Raw genomic sequence first — 19505 nt, forward strand, 5'->3', positions numbered from 1 at the left:
ATCCCTAATTAACTGCATTTAAACAATTCAAAGCTTGAAGTTGATTATCTATTTATGAACCAATATATCTCTAAAAAATAACTCAAATCAAACATTGTAAACTTTATTTTTAAAGGATCAAAATCATTTGTTGTTCTTCAATAAAAGACGAACGCCAAAAAAGTGAAAACGCGTTCGGCCGATGAACAAACTGACATATTCTCATAATCTTCTACGGAGTTCCTTGCAGTGAGGTCGTCTCAGGCAACAAGTTGGCCCTGCTTGCAGTTTTCCTCTCGCTCTTATTGCGCATTGGAAAGGAGGGACAATTTGCAGTCTTGTTCGTTTCGCTGAGTGACATCTTCTCCCCAGTAAGCATAGCAATGTTCAAGGCTCTTTTTTTATACCGTGGCAAGGTTAATTCTGTAACGAAACGTCGGTTTCGCTCGAACAAACAAAACAACCACAAACTAACGAACCAACTCAAGGTTCAACTTTTATTTTTTATTGACATCTAAGTAAATAGTGGATCTACGATAATCTCGCTTACCAAACAGAAAACAAACCCGCAGTGTACTGGCTGTGTTCCTTTTTACACGAATTTCATCCATTCAGCCAGTTTTTCAGCAAGTTATTGTTATCGTCAGTTAATCTTTCTATCCCTGTAAGCAGGTTCCTAAAACTAGACTGTGAATAATTTATACCTTACTTTGTTTCTAAAACGTTCTTATTTACAGTTTAGACGTGAAACATGAGCTAGCATCCTTCATTTGTCAACCGCATCATCAAATGACAACGGGCTCATGGTAAGAAGTGAGTAAACCTCGCGCAAGATCAACAACAAAATTCCTGAAAGATTATCGATTTTACAATCGAAAATATCCCGAGCGATCCGAAAATACAGGGATCACACGTACATCACACACACAGTTCACATTAAAACTACCCCGGCTAAATACATAAATTTGTCTCAAATTCACGTAATATTTTACTTTTAAAGATTACTAAAAATTACGTTTAGTATGCGGTGCATGCGAAGTGTTTGTTTTTTAATACTGTGTGAAGCTGCAAAGAACAGTCGGATGTCATGGTTACTTGGCAACACCTGTGCTGGCTCACTCCAGTACTGATTTTCTTGACTGTTTTTTACAGGACGACTGGAAAAGAGTTTTAGAATTACGCTAGCTATTGTAGGTCCAGTCTAAGCGGTAGTCTTTTGTCCAGCGTTACCGTTCATTACAGCATCCAAGACATCCATAGCTGCCGCCGGAATGCGTGTTCCTGAGTGACGAACGAAGGAAAAGTTACGTTCCAGTGGCAATTTGGATTCTCAGTTGTTTTGGTTCCCGCTCAAAAAGAAGGCAGCTTTGAGGGAGGGGGGGGGGGAGGTGAAGGGGGGGGGAGGGGGGCAGGGGATAAAGAAAGAACTCCACGCAGAGTGAATCACAGATCTAAGGAACTAAACTCAGAAGTGCTCCGATCAAGGGTTAACACTGTAACAGCCAGCCTTTTGAATTAATTCATGTCATAAATTATGGGTGAAGTCAAGAAATTCACCCAGCACACGCAGATCAGTTGTGATTGTTCATATCAGTCATTTGTACATATGAACTTGCATAATGGATATGGCTTGATTAGAGAACCGGGAGGCAGAGAGAGAAACAAATGGCGTCCTAAGCAGAACCTCTGGCTTCGTAAAAGAATGGGTCGGTTAGCAGTTCTCGTAAGGTTTCACATGAATTACAAACAACAGAAACAATGCCCTTCGCCCAAAACAGGCAAAGGAATGACAAACTTACGAGAGCTGCTACCCTTCTGCAAAGAATCATTTCGCTAAACAGTGCACAAAAATCCTCTTACGCCACATTACTTTAAAGCGAATACCCACGCACGCACGCAAGCACACGCTGGTACACGCGTGTTTGCTCGAACTGACTCACCTGGGCCAAAGATACAGTTGACTCCGGAGTCATAAAGGAACTGGTAGTCTTGAGGGGGAATAACACCACCACACACGACGACAATATCACTGTGAATAAAACCGAAACAAAAGCAGTCAATACTGAACTCGCGGGCATGACTTTATTTCTGGATCCTGATAGGCCCTTTTTATTCCACGTGACGTACAGAGATTACAAGGTGACCAGAACCATGTGTTGTAATCTACAATACGACGAGATCTTAACAACCGTAGATTTTTACGAATATTTTTCTCCATTTCCTCCTGTTTTACGAAATTTCGAAAACACCACGAAATTCGCCAAAATTACTCCGTGACACGTCGTAATTTCAACTCTCTTCGCAGGGTTTGGAAATGTGGTCAAACACGGTCTCTCGTATTTGATTTACTACTTGTATTATGAGCTGCAGCCAACCAGTCTTCTTTGCTGCCTACTATTTATAATAATACCGTAGAAAGCACTGCGACCTGACTTTCGTAAGCCTCGACGGGTCCACGTAACCAGGCCAAAGGAAAAAAAAAACACTAATAGACGCCTGGTTCCACATGTTTCAGCTATTCATTGAGCGCACGCAGTTCAGACCATCTACCAAGACATTATCAAAACTTTCCCACAACAACAACAAAGAAGGTCGGTATACGGCGTTGTCATTTGACGTCAGGATAGTCAGGTTGGTGTTCCAAAACTGAGGTCCGGTCTTTTCTTGTTGTTTGGTAACACCAAACTGGCTGCCATAAAGATCTCTGGCCAGGTAATTGTTCGAAGCTCGCTGCACTCGATCCATATACCACCAACTCGAGCCGAATGTACATGTATTTCCGTCTGGACCTCCCACTCAGTAAATAAGCTTACATCAAAATATGAATTTGTGTAAAGTACATCCTTTGTTCATGAACATTCGGGTTAAATCTTACCCTCTTCCCATTGACTTCATCTGTGCTATCAACTCAGGAATGAGAGTTTTGTGTCCTGCAGCCTGGGAACTAATTCCCACTACGTGTACATCCGCGTCCACCGCCTGCTGCGCAACTTCCATGGGAGTCTGGGACAGAAAAAAATGACCTGTTTTTCTTTTCTCAAAAATAGCTCGATTCTGTCACCAACAAAATTTGAATTTCTAGGTTCAAAGTGACCACTTGTTATTTAATTGACGGCACTCTCCTTGAAAGGTAAGCACTCAATCGAACTTTTGATCGATCCAAATATAAATTCTCTTATCCGATTGCTATGTATTTTTTTTAATGTTTGTTCTGAGAATTTCGCAATACATCAAGGCAATATCTCCAAGCTAATAATTTTCTTTGCTTCGTAATGTTCTGATAATGTAAGGGGAATTTAGACGTTAATAACCAACCTGGAAAAGTGGTCCAATGTCAACATCAAATCCAAGATCAGCGAATCCTGTAGCGATCACCTTAGCACCCCTATCGTGGCCATCTTGGCCCATTTTCGCCACCAGGATCCTAGGACGACGGCCTTCCTGTTCCACAAAAGCCTATTTACGAAAGATTACATAAGTATATTCACACAATGCACTTAACTTCAGCGGAAGTTTCTCCTGACAAGACTTCGCAAGTTTAACGCGAAAGTGGAACGTCTGGAGATTAGACAAAAACTTTGACACGCACCCGAAGAACGTAACTTAGCAGGGGCGTAGCCAGGAGTTTTCCAAGGGGGGGGGGGGGGGGTCACACTGTATCAAAGTGAGGGTACTCACCAGATTGTCATGTCGTTTTCCCCACCTGTTGTCGGTTGTTTGCTTGAAAAAAGGCTTACAAAAGGGGGGTGGGGGGTCACGGGCACCCCAGGACCCCTCCCTAGCCACGCCCCCGTAAAGAAACTTATCCCAATTGTCAGCGATAAGACAAAAACTGCAAGCGCTTAATAAACAAGAAATTTTTACATCCAAAGTGACTCACATTCACTTTCTTCATGCACTGGCTTATCTCGTCCGAATCGCCAAACTCTGTTTTATAGGCACCGCTGACCATGCGATCACTGGCGACATGTCTTCCAACCACCTTTGCAAAAAAAAAAAAAATAAAATAAAATAAATAAATAAATCAGCTTATTTCGTGTTAGCGGCGAGAACATTGGCGAAACACAAGGATTACGACTCTAGAGTGTCAAATAGCCTACAACGTTTTAGCCATATGAAAAAGAAAGGTATCATCTTGCCAATTGTTATCACTGGTATTTAATTAATCTAGTCACATGCATAAGCGATAAATGGCCCGCCTAGATGAGCACTTGCTATCCGCGGGCCAAATAACATGTAATTTTACAATGAAAGAAAATAAAGATTATTGTTGTTGTTAACAACAAATAAATTGTATCACGGTCGTCACCCACCCTTTCCATTGCTTCGGTTATCTCACCAACGGTACAACGGACCCTGGAAGCCTGAAAAACAGCAAGGAAAAGAGAAGGAAATTACTTGCTGGGAGAAGTTGACCGATTAATCACCCTGACAAAAGTAACCTCACGCTGTACCTTAACAGCAAGGTCTAGAAGATTCCCTTGGCCTGTTTTGCAGCACTCGGAAATGGCATCCACCGCCAAATTCACCTGCATAGAAATACAGCTTCATTTAGTAATCTGAGGTTATAGCAGCTTCTACTTGAGCGTCGAAAGTAGTTCGCACTGATTTGCCTTGGTTTTGCATGACCACTTTCAGGCTTAAAAAACTCGCGCCACTTTTTCATCCCATCAGAAATAAAACCAAAACCACGTGGCTCGTTCGCACACGTTTTCCCGCGCTCAGCGTCGGCTAAATGTATTTGTTGCGAGTTGTAATTGGTTCACTGGATTGCCTGTGTCCTTTGTGATTGGCCAGAGTGATTACTTTGGGTTTGGTTTTATGACACTCAATTGAAAACTGCTGTAATTACACCTCATTTGCCAATTAATTAGATAAAATGACAAGCGTTTTTAGGTTTTATTTTAGGTTGCTGTTTTTAGCCACTACACTGTAAATCGACAAACAATTCGACAGTCAAGCTTTCTGTTTATTTGAAATATTTCTTTACTTCAGTTTAAGTGGCATGCCTAAGAACTTGCTAGGTGTAGCTAAGCGCACTGTCCACTATAAAAAAAACAACATTTGAAAATTTGAAACCTCGCATTGCGTGGAAAAATGCTTTTCGGAATCACGACACTACTGTTGTTGTCGTTGTGGTTGCTTTTCTTTCCACCGCTGTCCAAAATTAAGTTAAACCTTAACTAACAAAATCAAACCCTCATAAACCTTACCTCGTCCTGGTTTCGGGTCTCTCTAATTCGCTTTATTTTCTCCAACTGAAACAGAATAAGATACCACTTAGAAGATCAGCAAAGTCTTAAAACAATCGAGTTATGTTTGTAAATGGTACCTGTTGTTCTCGCACTCTGGTGTTATCGACAACAAGCACATCAATGGCTTCTTCTTTGGCCAACCGATACTTGTTAACGCCAACGATTGTTTCTAAGAAAGCAACGAAAACAGAATTGTGGCTCTGAATTAAAAGAAGCGAAACCGTCCGTACGAGTTCACATAATAGTCAAATTACGGTAATTCAGGGGAGTGGTGACCGTCTATCAGCACTCCTTTTCGGCGGGGGTAAGGAGGGTACACTTGTAAACTTTCTAACGTCCCCTACCCCCGAGGGTCCACACGTTCACTCTTGTTTTAACCTCTCTACAACGACCACCTATCCACAACGGCAACAGCCAATAAAACTCGTCCCAGCTGCCACAATCACTTCTCCATAACGGCCAGTTAATCAACGACTGACGATTGGTGTATACAGAAGTTCACTTTTTTCTTGTAAAAGGTCACAAAATTGATCCGTACCGGGCGTCGTTGGCCTTTGTTTCTGTTTGGTTGATAAATTGTGATTGTGTGACGTATTTACATGCTACAATAAGCAATTTTTAAAAAATCAGAATGTTGCATTCCAGGAAAAAGTGTCATATTACACTCCTATATTTTTCTAACCTGACCCTGAGTCGATCCTGGCCTGTCGTCTGGCTGCGCATTCCTCGATTCTCAGTTTTGGCATTCCCGCTGCGACTGCTTTGGCCATGCCTCCCAACTCTTCCACCTAAAATAAAAAGTTATTTCTCGGGTCTGAATTTCGTAGCGCAAGAAGTAACAACCAATTAATGACCCCCTAAAGCAGGCCTTGGCCCATTGTGCACCTAAAAATGGCATATTATGCTGTTAGCACTGCTCCAACTTTTGTCCGCGAAATATGCCCAAAATTATGCCAAGGTTCACAAATTTATGATCCCAGTTTTCATAACTATGCGAAAAAAATGGCAACGTTTCTGTGATTATATCACCGAAGAGATAATTCAGAACAACAACAACAACAACAACAACAACAACAACAACAAAAACCTTTATTAACGTGTCTGGGGTATTTAGCATTGCTGCTAATTGGGGACACACACAAAGTAGATAATTACAACGTGGAGCACGTTTTTCGAATATGACATTCTTTTAAATTTCATTGGTTCGGTTTTGTTGGTCATTAGGCGGGGTCAAAATTCCTAAACCTCTCTGACTAACTAAACAAAACGAATTTGCAATTATTCTAATTCCGTGTTATGACCGTGTAGCAAACTGAAGGCAAGCGGGACTAAACGTTTTAGTTTCTACGCTTAAAAAAGTGGGAACATTCTAAAGTTAAAACCCGATTTCTCGATTCCTCGTTTGTTCAAACCTCCCGATAACTCGAACCAAAAGTCGTTTCCCTTCTTTCAGTCGAACACTGTAATTTTCTCCCCGATTTCTCGAACTATCTGATTTTTCAAACCAGTTTTCATTTCCCTTGGAGGTTTAAAAAATCGGACTTCCACTGTATAAATGTGCTTGCGCAGTGTTCATACCTCTTTGATTACACTCAAACCCTTTTCGTATATCTCGTCTGTGAGACATTCCATCATGTATGAACCGCCCCACGGGTCTGCAACCTAAGGAAATAGACCTCATATCATTAAGCCGGTACTTTATTTTGCCACACCTTGTCTACAGCGAAAGGAAAGGACATTCTCCAAACTACCATTAGAAGAACTGTTTGACAACCAGTAAGGAGAATTGAGGTTTTTAGCTTGAGTATCTTTTATCACTTACATTAGGAATGCCAGACTCCTCTTGCAGTATGATCTGCGTGTTACGAGCAATCCTTGCGCTGAAAGGAGTCGGTAGTGCCAGGGCCTCGTCAAACGAGTTGGTGTGCAGGGACTGGGTTCCACCAAACACCGCTGCCATGGCTTCGACTGTCGTACGCACGATATTGTTGTATGGGTCCTGAAGTGAAAGTTCAACGCGATGAAATGTTAATAGCTGTAGTTATGGAAAGAATTTTTTTTGACGAGATTTCCAGTTAATTGGATATTTTAAATTGGGTCAGTAACCTATAAATGCAGACGGATTTCGATCGCAAACCAAACATGGGTGGAAATCCTTTAGGAGTCTTTGTGGAAATACAAGATTACCTTACGTCGTTTATTAGGACATTCCTTTCTTTTTAGTGGGTTTTTGTAGCTCAAAAAGGTCTGTTGGTTGATCAATTGATTTTGAACAAAATAAATTTATTTGTTCGACGATAACACCAACTCATTTCCCCGAAAACGCTAAGCGACCTTTGTTTTACAAATCTTGACAATAATTTGCTAAGGAGAGCTGCGCTTTGACCAATCAGACGAGAGAACTGCCTCTGATGGTGAGATTGCCAGTAGAACGATGACAAATTTCAAGTCCATCAATGCGCATTCTCTGGTATGGTAAATCTTTTCCATTAATTGGCCAAAACAAAAAACAAACTGTATGGCTTTGTGATTGCATGAGTGCTTGATGCGTTCAATTCATTACCTGTTCAGTGAGAGACCAGCCGGAAGTCTGCGAATGTGTCCTCAACATACACGACTTCATGTTCTTTGGCTTGAAGTTCTTCTCAATCTGATTGGCCCACAGTCTGCGCGCAGCTCTCATCTTTGCTATCTCCATGTAGAAATTCATTCCAATCCCCCAGAAGAACGACAGGCGAGGTGCAAAGCTGTCGATATTGAGTCCGGCTTTCAGACCTGAAGTGAAAGAGGGAAATATAATAACATGTCTACAAGGTGGTGACCGAACAGTTCACTACGTTAAACTCCGGATCCAATAGTCTTGTGAGGTCCGTTCCTCGAAGGTCCCGAAAGGTTTTCGCACCCGGAAATCCCTAGCAAAATCTCAAACTTTGTGATTACAGAGCTGTTTTATTCACATATTCTTAAATATGAACAGAGGTTCCCTTTATACAAGACGTTTCAGGCGTATACATCACTCTGCAGATAAAGATTAACTAAAAATGGCTTTGCAGGCCCGAAAAGTTTCCACGGCTTTCGAGAAACGGTCCCCTGGGTTGAGGTTTTGGCCAAGGCCGGGATAATTGCGTTGAGTTCTGGGGTAAAACGAAGACCCTTTACTCTCGCAGTGTCTTTCCACCCAGTATTATAAATGGGCGCGAATTATCTTTCGATATACTAAAGCAATCCGGCAAAAATTCTGCGAGGGGGTGGGGGGAGGGGAGGTTATACCTGAGATAGACCAGAACGGAAATCACTCTGGGCCGGGTTGTTCAAAGCCCGATTAAGCTAACCCAGGGTTAGCGAGAATTTTGATTTGAGTTTTGTAACTTTTCGGTGACGTTTTCTCTTTATATCGTTTATCCTTTAGTGTTGAATTTGAATAATCTTAAACTATAACAAACATACGCAGCGAAAAACATTTATATCCAAGAAAAATTTATACTGCGGTTAACTTTTAATCCTGGGTTAGCGTTAACCGGCTTTCGAACAACCCGGTCCTATATTTTAGCGTTATAGCTCGTTTGGCGAAAACCAGGCATGCAGAATGGCTCTAATATTCGCGTATCTGGCGAATATTGCCATACCGCGAATGATATCACGGGAGGAAGTTTTTTCATCGTCTATCCCTGATGGCGCTCCCTCGTTTATAGTTACGAGTAAAAGAAAAATAATTTACTGATTTTAAAGACAAGTTTTATTTGGGTACTAGTCCACCTCAGCTTGAATCACCTGTTCTGCAGTATTCTAGACCATCAGCTAAAGTGAAAGCCATTTCCAGAACGGCGTCTGCTCCTGCCTCTTGCATGTGGTAACCAGAGATTGAGATGCTGTTGTACTTTGGCATATTCTGAAAACAACCGAGGTGAAGCAGTCAGTAAAAGAGCCTCTGCTTTCAGTTGTTGTTGTTGTTGTTTGAGCGGTTTTCAAGTGAGTGTCGTAAAACCGAAACCAAGGTAATCACTGTAGCCAATCACAAAGGACACACACAATCCAATGACCAATCAAAACTCAGAGGAAATACGTGTAGCTGACACAAAGCGCGGGAAAACGTGTGCGAACGAGGCACGATTGCTTTTGGTTTCACTTCTGATTGGATGAAAAAAGTGGTGCGGGTTTTTTTTAGGCCAATCGCGTAGCATAGTGAAGCAAAACACAAGTGAAAACCATCCTTGTCAACTTAGCGTTAAGGTTTAATTTAAATGGGTCGTGCTATTTCAATATCAAGTCATTACCTGCAAACTCTGGTTTTACATGTACAGCCGAAAAAAAAAAAGGCAAAACAAAACAAAAGAAAAGTTAAGAAGTCACTGAAGAATTACTACTTGTAAATAGTACAACTGAAACTGATTTAAAAAAGAACCAAAACTTGATTTTTTTTTAAATCTCTGACAGTTACAACGCACGCTGTGATTGGTCATTTTAGTGAGCCGTATTCTACTATACGGCCTGCTGAAATTTAAAGCTGTTTTTGTTGTCAAAATGTCTTATGGTTTAGTGCCAGATTTTCTTGACTGGCAAGATGCTCAAGAGCTAGAGCAAGATGAACCTGGGCAAGCTTAATGAGCAAGGACTTCAGCTGTACCTACGACCCAAAGGACGTTGAGCTTAGAATTTTTCCTGATTGCAACTGCTAGCTTCGTTTATGTTGACACTGACTGCTGATACCGGTACACAACTTTTGCGAAAGCTACTTTATGGAAGCTCACCTGTGAAGTGTAGGAGAAGATATCGCCTATGATCTTCATGGATGGCTCAGGTGGGAAGATGTAAGTGTTGCGTACCATGAATTCCTTCAGAATGTCATTCTGAATGGTTCCTGATAGCTGCTCTTGTTTTACTCCCTGCAAGTGGAGTCAAAACTGACCAATGTTACATTTCTCCTTATATGTTCAAAAACACTGACTTACATGCAGGTGATGAGAAGCAAGAAAATAATCAACTTTGTTATATGGCAAGGTAGTCTTGAGGTAAATCCCAGCATTCTGATTGGTTCTTTCCTGGTTGGGATTGTGCCATCCATACCATTTCGGAAAAAGTTGTGTATTTTTTGTGTTCGAGCGTCATATACTAAACTACTTACTAACCTAGCTAACAATGCTTGAGCCATTCTGGGGAATATTGGCCTTAGGTCGTTTTTGGTCCCAGGCCTGCGAGGTCTGTACTGCCATGACCTTAGGCTAAAGTTCCCCAGTACATATTATGACCCTTGCGCTCGGTTAGTAGGAGATTACTATAATTATATAAAGGGATATAATTCACCAGTATCTGTGTACACTCTAGGTAGGAACATTGATGGCCCAGCGGTGAGAGAACTTGCCTCCCACCATTGTAGCCTGGGTTCAATTCTGACCCAGTGCCATATGTGGGTTAAATTTGCTGTTGGTTCTTGCCTTGCTCGGAGGGTTTTTCTTTGGGTACTCTGGTCATACCCATGCACTTTACCTGTTCCTCTGCTGCCACAATGTACATTGCTAAGACTGGTAAAACAGCACCATTCATTGTCATGGAAACTGACATCTTATCCAGAGGGATGCCATCAAACAACATCTAGTTACGAGGGAAAAAATTAAAAAAAAAAGTTACTAGAAGTATATTATGCATGCAAATCAGGGTTTTCAGTAGCTTTCTAAAGTGCCAGATTTATTCCTGAAAGTACAGGAGGCCAACTTTTTTCTTGCTGTAAGGCTGGTTGCATGCACCAAAGGCGCAGGTGCTACCCTGTATGAAAATCTGGGTTCTGGCCTCAAATAAAACCCTGCCAAATATCTCTGTTGAAGCAGGTTTTCCAGAATAGCTCTCTGCTATATTCTTTGTTATTCCTACAGGCTACTGCAGATTTTGTTTTACTGTAAAACACCTTGCTGTTCCCTTCTACATGTACCTTGTCTCTACTCATTTCCATTGCCAGTTTGAACCTGTGCTGATTGACACATCCCACAGACCTATGGACAGCACCCATGGGCAGACACTTTAGTCATGCCTGGTCCCAGCCACATACATGTAGGTGTACAAGCACTTAGTAAATCTTTAATTCCATCCTAAGCAATAAAGCAATTTAAATAGATACCTTCATGTCCTCCACTGAATCCACAGCAACACCAGCCATTCCAACGTCACCATGAACTCTTGGATTGTCTGAGTCATACCTGAGAAAAATGAAATTGATAGTTACATAAATGTCTAATTCAAACTTGTCCGAGGCAGCCATCGATCCAAACTACGCATAAATCCATATATAACTTACTGTGGTTTATTCTTTTGTTTGGGTGTATGGTAATATAGTAATGTTGGTGAAACAATAAAGAAACTACAGCTACCAAATTGCACCAGGTGCACTATTGAACCACTACATGTTCAAATGTACTCAAAATATTATTACTCATCAATCTCCATGACAGCCACACCATTTTTTTCCTTGGGCTAGCCTTGCAAGGATCTGAGATCCATGTTTTCTAAAATTGAAGATTCTGAGAAGTGCACATTTTAGAATCTAAACCTAAATAATTTGAATTTCAAATAAAACTGTGATAATCATATTAGTAAGATACTACAATTTTAAGACCCATTAGTTAAATTAAATCCCAGACTAATCATTCTTCAAGGACCATTCTACACCCCTACGATATGATTTTTTATTAAGATTATTTAAACTGGTACATGTATACCTGATAAAACACTGATTCCAGTACCTCAACTAAGAGCTGCTACATGTACTCTCTCTAATATTATTAATATACAGTCCATCACAGGTAAATAGGGTTCCTCATTATTGTAATTTAATTGTCTTGTCCAAGAACAGAATACAAAGCAGTCTGGCAAGGAGTCAAACTCAATTCTCAGAATCTGGAGTCCAATGCAGTAACTGCAAGGCCAGCGTACCCACCCCCCTCCCCCACACAAACACCAGCATAACCCCCCCACACACACACACACACAAAGTAAATACGCAGCTGTATTATTTGCTGTCAATACATTATATCATAGATTATATTTCATAAACCGCAAACTCACCCTCGATGAGTGGCCAGATCAAACGCAACACTGAGTCCCTGCTGCCCAGCTTTGATGTTGTCACGATAAAACTTGTTGCTCTCCTCAACAGTACTGAAACCTGCGTACTGAAAAATAGTAACAAGTCACATGTTAGCAGTAATTAATTGGTCTATTAAAGTTATATTTATATACAAATTTACACAACTACAGTATATACATGCCTAACATGCTGATCAAAATTTCACAAAACAATCCTCATTCACTGATGCAGCAAGAAGAAAACTTGTCAGGCACATCAACAAGCATGACTGGTTTTTCTGGCCTGTCTTCGAGATTACCCCAAGTCTTTGTTTTCTAGTGAAATTTCAGGAAGTGATTAGTTCTCTTTCAGCCATAAGTGAAATTAGCCAGCAGCCAGCTCTTAGCTACATACATTTGTACATGTATGTTCTGCTCAAAAACTATCTGTGATCCAGAACAAATTCTGCACTTCCAAATACAATATCAAAAAAATGTAGTGAACCACTTGCACATATCTATTCTACCATGCAATTGCTTTCTTATAATTCCCTTACTGAGTGCTTACCTGACGGATGGTCCAAGGTCGATTTGTGTACATGGTAGGGTAGGGTCCCCTAGTAAACGGAAACTTTCCTGGTATCTCCTCTTCAGTATGTTGAGTATCAGTCTTGGTGTATACAGGCTTGATGTCGATACCCTGAATAACATACATGTACAAAATATATAACACTGCTAGCAAGTATAAAATGTCTGAGACAATCCCCATCTAAAAACTCCCACCTTGTGAGCAAAAACTTTATTGAAACTTAAACTAACAGTCCCATGAAGAAAACTACACCTTATAACTTAAGCTTGTACATGTAGCTTTCACTTATAGTCACACACTAGGTTTTCTTTCACAAACTTAAGTTAGCACACCATATGGTCATCCAGCATCATTCCTTTGGAATGATTGGGTTCTTATCAGCAAAACGTCCAGGCTAGTAACAGAGTAAATATTAATAACTATTTATAAGATTCATCTGACTGAAGAAAGTAGTACATGTATGTACATTTACATGAAGAGAGAGATGCCAGTGGCCTCATGGTTGGTGTGCTCCTCTCCAGATCGAGTGGTCAGAGTTTGAGCCCTGGCCGGAGAGATTGTGCTGAGATACTTTAGCCTCTCACCATCCAGGTGTATAAATGGGTACCTGCAAACTTAATTCTGGAGGTAATCCTGCAATGGATTAGCATCCCATCCAGGGCAGAGTAGAAATACTCCTAGCCACTTCAAGCCAAAGAAACCGGGATAAGCTCTGGCCTGCTGGGACTCTTGGCTATAGGCAAGCAGTCACTATACCTACCTTACATTTACATTTACACTTGGTAATGCAGGATGAAAAGTATGTGATCTTTGAAAAAAGACATTTAATTTCTTTGCCAAGAATATTACCAGTGCCTTGTGCTGCTTTGTTGCTTAATTTTGTCTCTATGATTTATTGAATTTGCCCTTTAACTTTGCAGAAGACTGAAAGTGAGTTAGGAGAGCTTATTTTATGCCTTTAAATTGTTTAAAATGATTGGGCTATAATTAGCAAAACAGTCATGTGCTCTGTATACAGTATCTAGGTATTTTAATACACTACCTCTGGAGTGTGCCATGTTAGTTTCTTTTCTGGATCTGCTCCTTTCAATTGTTTCTTTGCCAGTTCAGTCCATTCAGGATGCAGTGGCTCCCGGTGAACAAACCTTTGTCCCAAAGCCTTTAAAATAAACATGCAGCCTTTGGATTTAAAAAGGTAGATCTTCACATTTATCTGGGCCCATAGCCAAAACAAACTTGAAAACTACCTCTAACTCAACTGTACAGGCCTGCAAGTCTCGAGAGAGATCGAAAACAATCTTCTCCCTGTAATATCAATATCTACTCCATCATCCACGACATGAGAATTTAACAATAATTTAGATGATCACCATTAGGAAAGTGTTTTTATAGCTAAGGCAGTTCTTCTTAATGGACCAAAAAGTAATGTTTGAAGACCTTTAAGAAGAGTTTTTCATGTTAACATCCGGGCTCAAAGAGATTTAGAACCTGGTCTGATTTATATCCTAGATACGTGCAATGTAAAAGCAGCACGCATAATATCACCTTAGCTAGGATAGCGAAATGGATGGTGAAAAAGTAAACATAATTTTGTCAAAAAATAATAATAATCATGAAAACTGGGAGGCAATTAAAAACCATATTGTAACATCTTATGCCAATTAGAATAGGTTATATTTCTACCTCAAGATCAGAAAAGCAGCTTACAAAGGAAGTCTTTCCTCATAGCAGATAAAGAAAGGGTCATTAGCTCATTTCCGAGTTTGCTTGCCTCTCAGTTTCAAAACGAGTCTGTGTGCAGAACCTTTCATGTTACGAAAATGAGTTTGATTTACACATTTAATTCATGAACCTGTAGGTGGAACACATTTTCACACGAATGGTTTTGTAATAGGACTCGTTTTGACACAGACGCAAAAAACAATTTGGAAAATACCGAAATGTCGCCAGTTGCCATCCACTCACCCTCCCCTCCCACTTCCAGCTGCCACACGCATCGCACACACCTATCTCCCCTCCCCCTCTCCGAGGGATTTCAAGCTTGGGATTGATACAAATCATATCCATGTCAGTGGTTAAAACCGTTTCTTAGCCAGGTGAAACTTCTAATAGGTCCTCCGGAAAAAATATACGTATAAGCCTATCATAACAAAAAAAATTATGGCAATCTAAAGCCATAAGGCTTAACAGCCATTTCGATCCGTTATCAGTTCAAGCTCACATAAGCTTACAGTATGTTTCAAAGCAGTATTAAGGGACATATATTTAGCCTCTTAGAAGTTAAAGAAAATACTTTATATTGAAACAGCGAAATCGCTTGGCTGTCTTTGCGGAGACAAAATTTGTTACAATCGGTCCGTGTGAAACGTCACGTCTGTCTTTCTACCACTAAAATCCACTAAAATCGACCGCATAAATCGTACCTGGTACGCTGATGACAGCGGACTGAAAAGGACTTTGCCTCTCAACCTTGCACAAGTCAACATATCCGAAGACAAGCGAAAAATTGATCACTTTGTGGCTCAAATCTCGGACGACATTACGTTGGCTACGTTGCTTTAGTTACATGACGTATCAACCTATAACGAAAGACACAACTGGCCAACAGCTGACATACGTCACGCAATCCTCTGCAGGAAAAAAAATATGGCGAAGGTGCGTTCACTCTGCGTTCACCAATAATAGACCTTATCACGTTTTTCGATGCCATCTTGCTGGGTAGGTAAAGGGGTCACAAATTACAGTGTTTGTATGGGAATCTGATGGCTAAAAAATTTTTCCAAAATTGAATTTTACACAAGTTGTGAATCGCAACGTTAAAACACCAGGTAGAAGATCACTAACTTTGGAGGATGTAGCCTGGCTAGAAGACGCTGAGTTAATTTTTCTAATTTTCCATATACATACCTATTATTAATCGAGTTCGAGGGCCATACTGTAAGTTACGGACCGAGTTTTTTTCCCATCGATTCATGGCCCAAGCGCGAAGCGCGCGGGCCATAAATCGAAGGGAACGATTTCGGGTTCGGGAACGATTTCCATTCACACAGAACGGTTTCAAATTTCTCACGCACCTCGAAAGCTAAACGAGTCAACTTTAAATCGTCACTAACTTTTAATACACAGTTTTAGAAGTAAAAGAAAGTTTTAAACTTTTACCTGCTAAAAAGGTTAAGAACACTTGGCAATAAATCACGAAACATTTTGGCAACAAAAACAGCTTTAAATTTTAGCGGGCCGTACAGTAGATTACGGCTCGCTAAATTGACCAATCACAGCGTGCGTACTAACTGAGAGATATAATGATTGGCTGTAATTTTCATTATACTTGGTGCTTTATAATGTACCAGGTAGAGTCCAATGAACGCCGCATATTAAGAAAAAATCACCGCCTATGATACAACATGTAAGAAATTGAATAAGCAACACATATAACAGACACTATGACGACTAATGGCGGAGTTCCAGGCGCGCGACCACAGCCCCATACCTTACGAAATTTGGTAACCCATCGAACTAAAAAAAAAATATTGGTTGTCACATGATTGTCCCTACGTACGAACTTACGTCCGCACGTACGCCTCTTCAGGTAAATCAATGCGAAATGTTACTATGCAACACTAGTTCCCAAGGCTTTTCCTTAGAGATCAGGAGTGGCGGGTTTACAGCGCGCATCTTTATTATTGGGCATCCATGCTATGTTCAATAGACACCTGTCAAAAAAAGGTATCCGCTGACCAGTATCACGTGACCACATCGCTGGCTCATGTTCAGAGCTCATCGAGGTAGCGCGTTTTCTAAAGTTGAACGCTGACCATGTACAGCCTTTCGATTGGATCACAGGCTCAGGCTACGTTAACTTACTGTAATCAGGAGCTCTGCTTTTAGGCTTGGCTAAATCTACATATTAGAACTAGTAGTAATCAGAGATTACGAGAGTGCGTTCGACGCTCTCACTTTAATATATATATATATCGTAAATGGATGATTCACTATCTGACTTTCAACCTTTGTCTAATGCTAAAATCACATTTTTTTCAGCAGCAACCGAGGTTTTACAGTCAGATACATGTATGCATAGTGTCAAAGTCCATGCTAGTGAAGAGGTCATGATTTGTTGATACGTTGCGTGACGCCGCCAGCTTCTGTGGATTCTCAAGTTTCATAGGATATTTAAATCACGTACATTATTCTAAGCTAGCATTTGCGATCGTGTGCTCGTTTCGCGTGGTCGTTTATCGTAAACAAACTCCGTGCGACTAATTCGAGTATTTACCCTGATGAATAAAGTAATCTTATGGATCTTGCCTTCAGAGTACTTTTCACCGATTCCAAAGACTGAGCTATCTGTTGCGACTGGAACTAATCAACAAATGCAATCAAAATGAAGCTGTTCCACGGTTATCATCCTAAAGCCAAGTCGTGTTAATTAACAGGGACAATTCCCTCAGATTTCGATAAATGCTACCGTCGAAGCGTTAAAAATTCGCCAAAATCTAACGCTGAGAGCACATAATAGCGAAGCGTACGGCGACTGAATGGAAAGAAGTCAAAGAAAGATCCATCGGAAAGACGAGCTCACATGGCCTGCTCACATACTCATATGTTCGCCACATGTCTTATCACACGTCTTAGCATTAAACGGTACCAGTTTACTGGCCGTGACATGCCCCTGCAAAATCAAGCGGGGTGGTGTTGGTGTCCTTACAGGAATGTGGTTTTTTTCGCCTATAACCGTGCACAGGGTAACCAACTCTGGAAAGCCATAGGTCAAAATTAGGTTTGCGTTCCACTTCGTCAAACGCAATTAAAAGCTAATGAAAGCTGCTACACTTCCGAATTAGAGGTATGCCATTCAAGATAATTTAAGTAAAGCATGGCTGATTCCTTTATTGTTCTTATAATTGGCTTCTGCTACGCAGTCGAACTTAATTCTGTTGTATTCATTTTGTTCTCATGGAGTGTTTGTTATGTTAGATTCTCCTAACCCGGTCTAACCCGAGGCAAAGACAACACATGTTCGAATAGTATCTCAAAGACACAATTGTATTTCGTCTTATGATGCTGATTGTTACAGTGAGAGCGAGAAATAAATAATTTTATCATTTAAAAACCAATGAACTTTCACGCGAAAACACGATATTTTCACAAGTGAAAATAACGTGTTATCTTAGCTTATCTTCGCATGTGAAAAGATCACCGTTGCTATGGTTACACAATAAATGGCGCCTTTCGCAGCGAAAGCGAAACGGTTTGGGATTTCATTGGTGTTTATATAATAAATAGAACCTTACATGGCCACTTGGAGATGCGAAATTTCTCTTCTCGTGTTGAAAAATATTTCACTCATTCGCCGCCCTCACTCGTGAAATATTCTTCAACACTCGAAGATAAATTTCGTATCTCCGCGCGGCCATGTTATATCCTTTAAATATACCAACAGCCTTCAGAGGCCTACGTGGACAAATATATAAACCGCAAGCTTAACGACCAGAGATTTGAAACTTGCGTCATCAAAACTTCACTTGCATTAGCTACAAAATATATCTTATCAAGAGAAATCGTAACTAATAATTAGATAGACCATACAGGAAAATTACTGGAAAAACTATATAAAGTCATCAGCAACACAAAGCTCAACTGGGTGTAACTCGACGCAAAAAGTAGTGGAGTTAAAGACCCTTGACAAAAATTTGAAATCAGGAGAGGTTAAGAATCGAAAAAGAGACCTTTGAATGGCATTAGCCACTTCTTAAAGAAATTGGTCTTTGTATAAAAACCATATTAGCCTAAAAAAAAAACTTGATGCAATATTTATCGGGAAAATTTGCCTTTTAATCAAAACACCTTGATCACGTCTATTGTTGCCATAACAAACCTACGCTGGACCGGTCACGTAGTCATTTAGTTAAAAAATTAAATCAAGTTGCTAATCGAGTTAAAGCAAGTTCTGTAATGTTTACCCTTGAGTGTTAATGAAGGTTTCAAACAATACAAACCCGATCTCATGAAAATATCAAAATCTTTTGAGGACTTCTTGGCAATACTCGAGAATGCCACCGGCGTAAAAAGAGTTTTTCTTACAAACCGTTTCTGGGTCTTTACGCAGCTTGGCATCCAACGCACAAAAATCCGCGACTATGAGTTTATCTGGGTCGATCTGCAATCCAATTACGTGGTCCACAATAACGGTATTTTGAGTTATTTTGGCCACGTACAAAATTACCTTTAAACTGAAGGAAACCTAAAAAATAATAGATTATTAAGATAGAAAAACACTAAAGAGATAGTAATAAACCAAAGAAAAACAAGGATGGTTAAGGATGGAAAAGATTGACACGGATTTCAAACGACGAACTTGAAAAATTTAGGCTAAACGTTTGAAGACGCGCAAACTGTGACGTAGCCCCTTTAAGTGGACCAGAGCTAGCCATACATGTCGCTTCATCAGTAATCAATATCGTGGCATACAATTTTTGTCACGAGTTACTATAAGTCAGTACTATTTTGAATTTTTTTTTTCAATCAAAAAAAAAAAATTAAACATTGCAAAATGAATCAGTTGCGTGTTTCACATCAGCGGGAGGTGTTGATTACGTGCACATTTCATGACTAATTAACTACTTTTA

At 40.3% G+C, this 19505-nt stretch overlaps 2 protein-coding genes across 2 annotated transcripts in view; both read right to left on the reverse strand.

Moving 5' to 3' along the window:
• Nucleotides 1-450: 450 nt before the first annotated feature.
• Nucleotides 451-15450, reverse strand: LOC110054156 (methylmalonyl-CoA mutase, mitochondrial-like). Its single transcript, XM_089284308.1, has 21 exons — nt 15300-15450; nt 13919-14035; nt 12856-12987; nt 12288-12394; nt 11344-11422; nt 10719-10823; nt 9983-10117; nt 9006-9123; nt 7798-8009; nt 7057-7233; nt 6813-6896; nt 5917-6022; nt 5312-5403; nt 5193-5237; nt 4434-4508; nt 4293-4343; nt 3860-3961; nt 3295-3435; nt 2855-2982; nt 1920-2008; nt 451-1260 (listed from the first exon to the last, which is right to left on the reverse strand). Exons 1-21 carry the CDS (start codon nt 15360-15362, stop codon nt 1181-1183), a joined length of 2238 nt encoding a protein of 745 aa, XP_089140434.1. The 5' UTR covers nt 15363-15450; the 3' UTR covers nt 451-1180.
• Nucleotides 15451-17840: 2390 nt separating this feature from the next.
• The window catches only part of LOC149114771 (uncharacterized), a 13417-nt gene continuing 11752 nt past the window's right edge, over nt 17841-19505 (reverse strand). The window contains exon 6 of the mRNA XM_089284310.1: nt 17841-19505. This exon is cut by the window's right edge and continues 346 nt beyond it. The gene's annotated coding sequence lies outside the window, so the exon portion shown is untranslated.

Source organism: Orbicella faveolata, unplaced genomic scaffold (genome assembly GCF_042242905.1).
Source record: "Orbicella faveolata isolate gen_17 unplaced genomic scaffold, um_ofav_v1 contig_13, whole genome shotgun sequence".
Lineage (NCBI taxonomy): Eukaryota > Metazoa > Cnidaria > Anthozoa > Scleractinia > Merulinidae > Orbicella > Orbicella faveolata.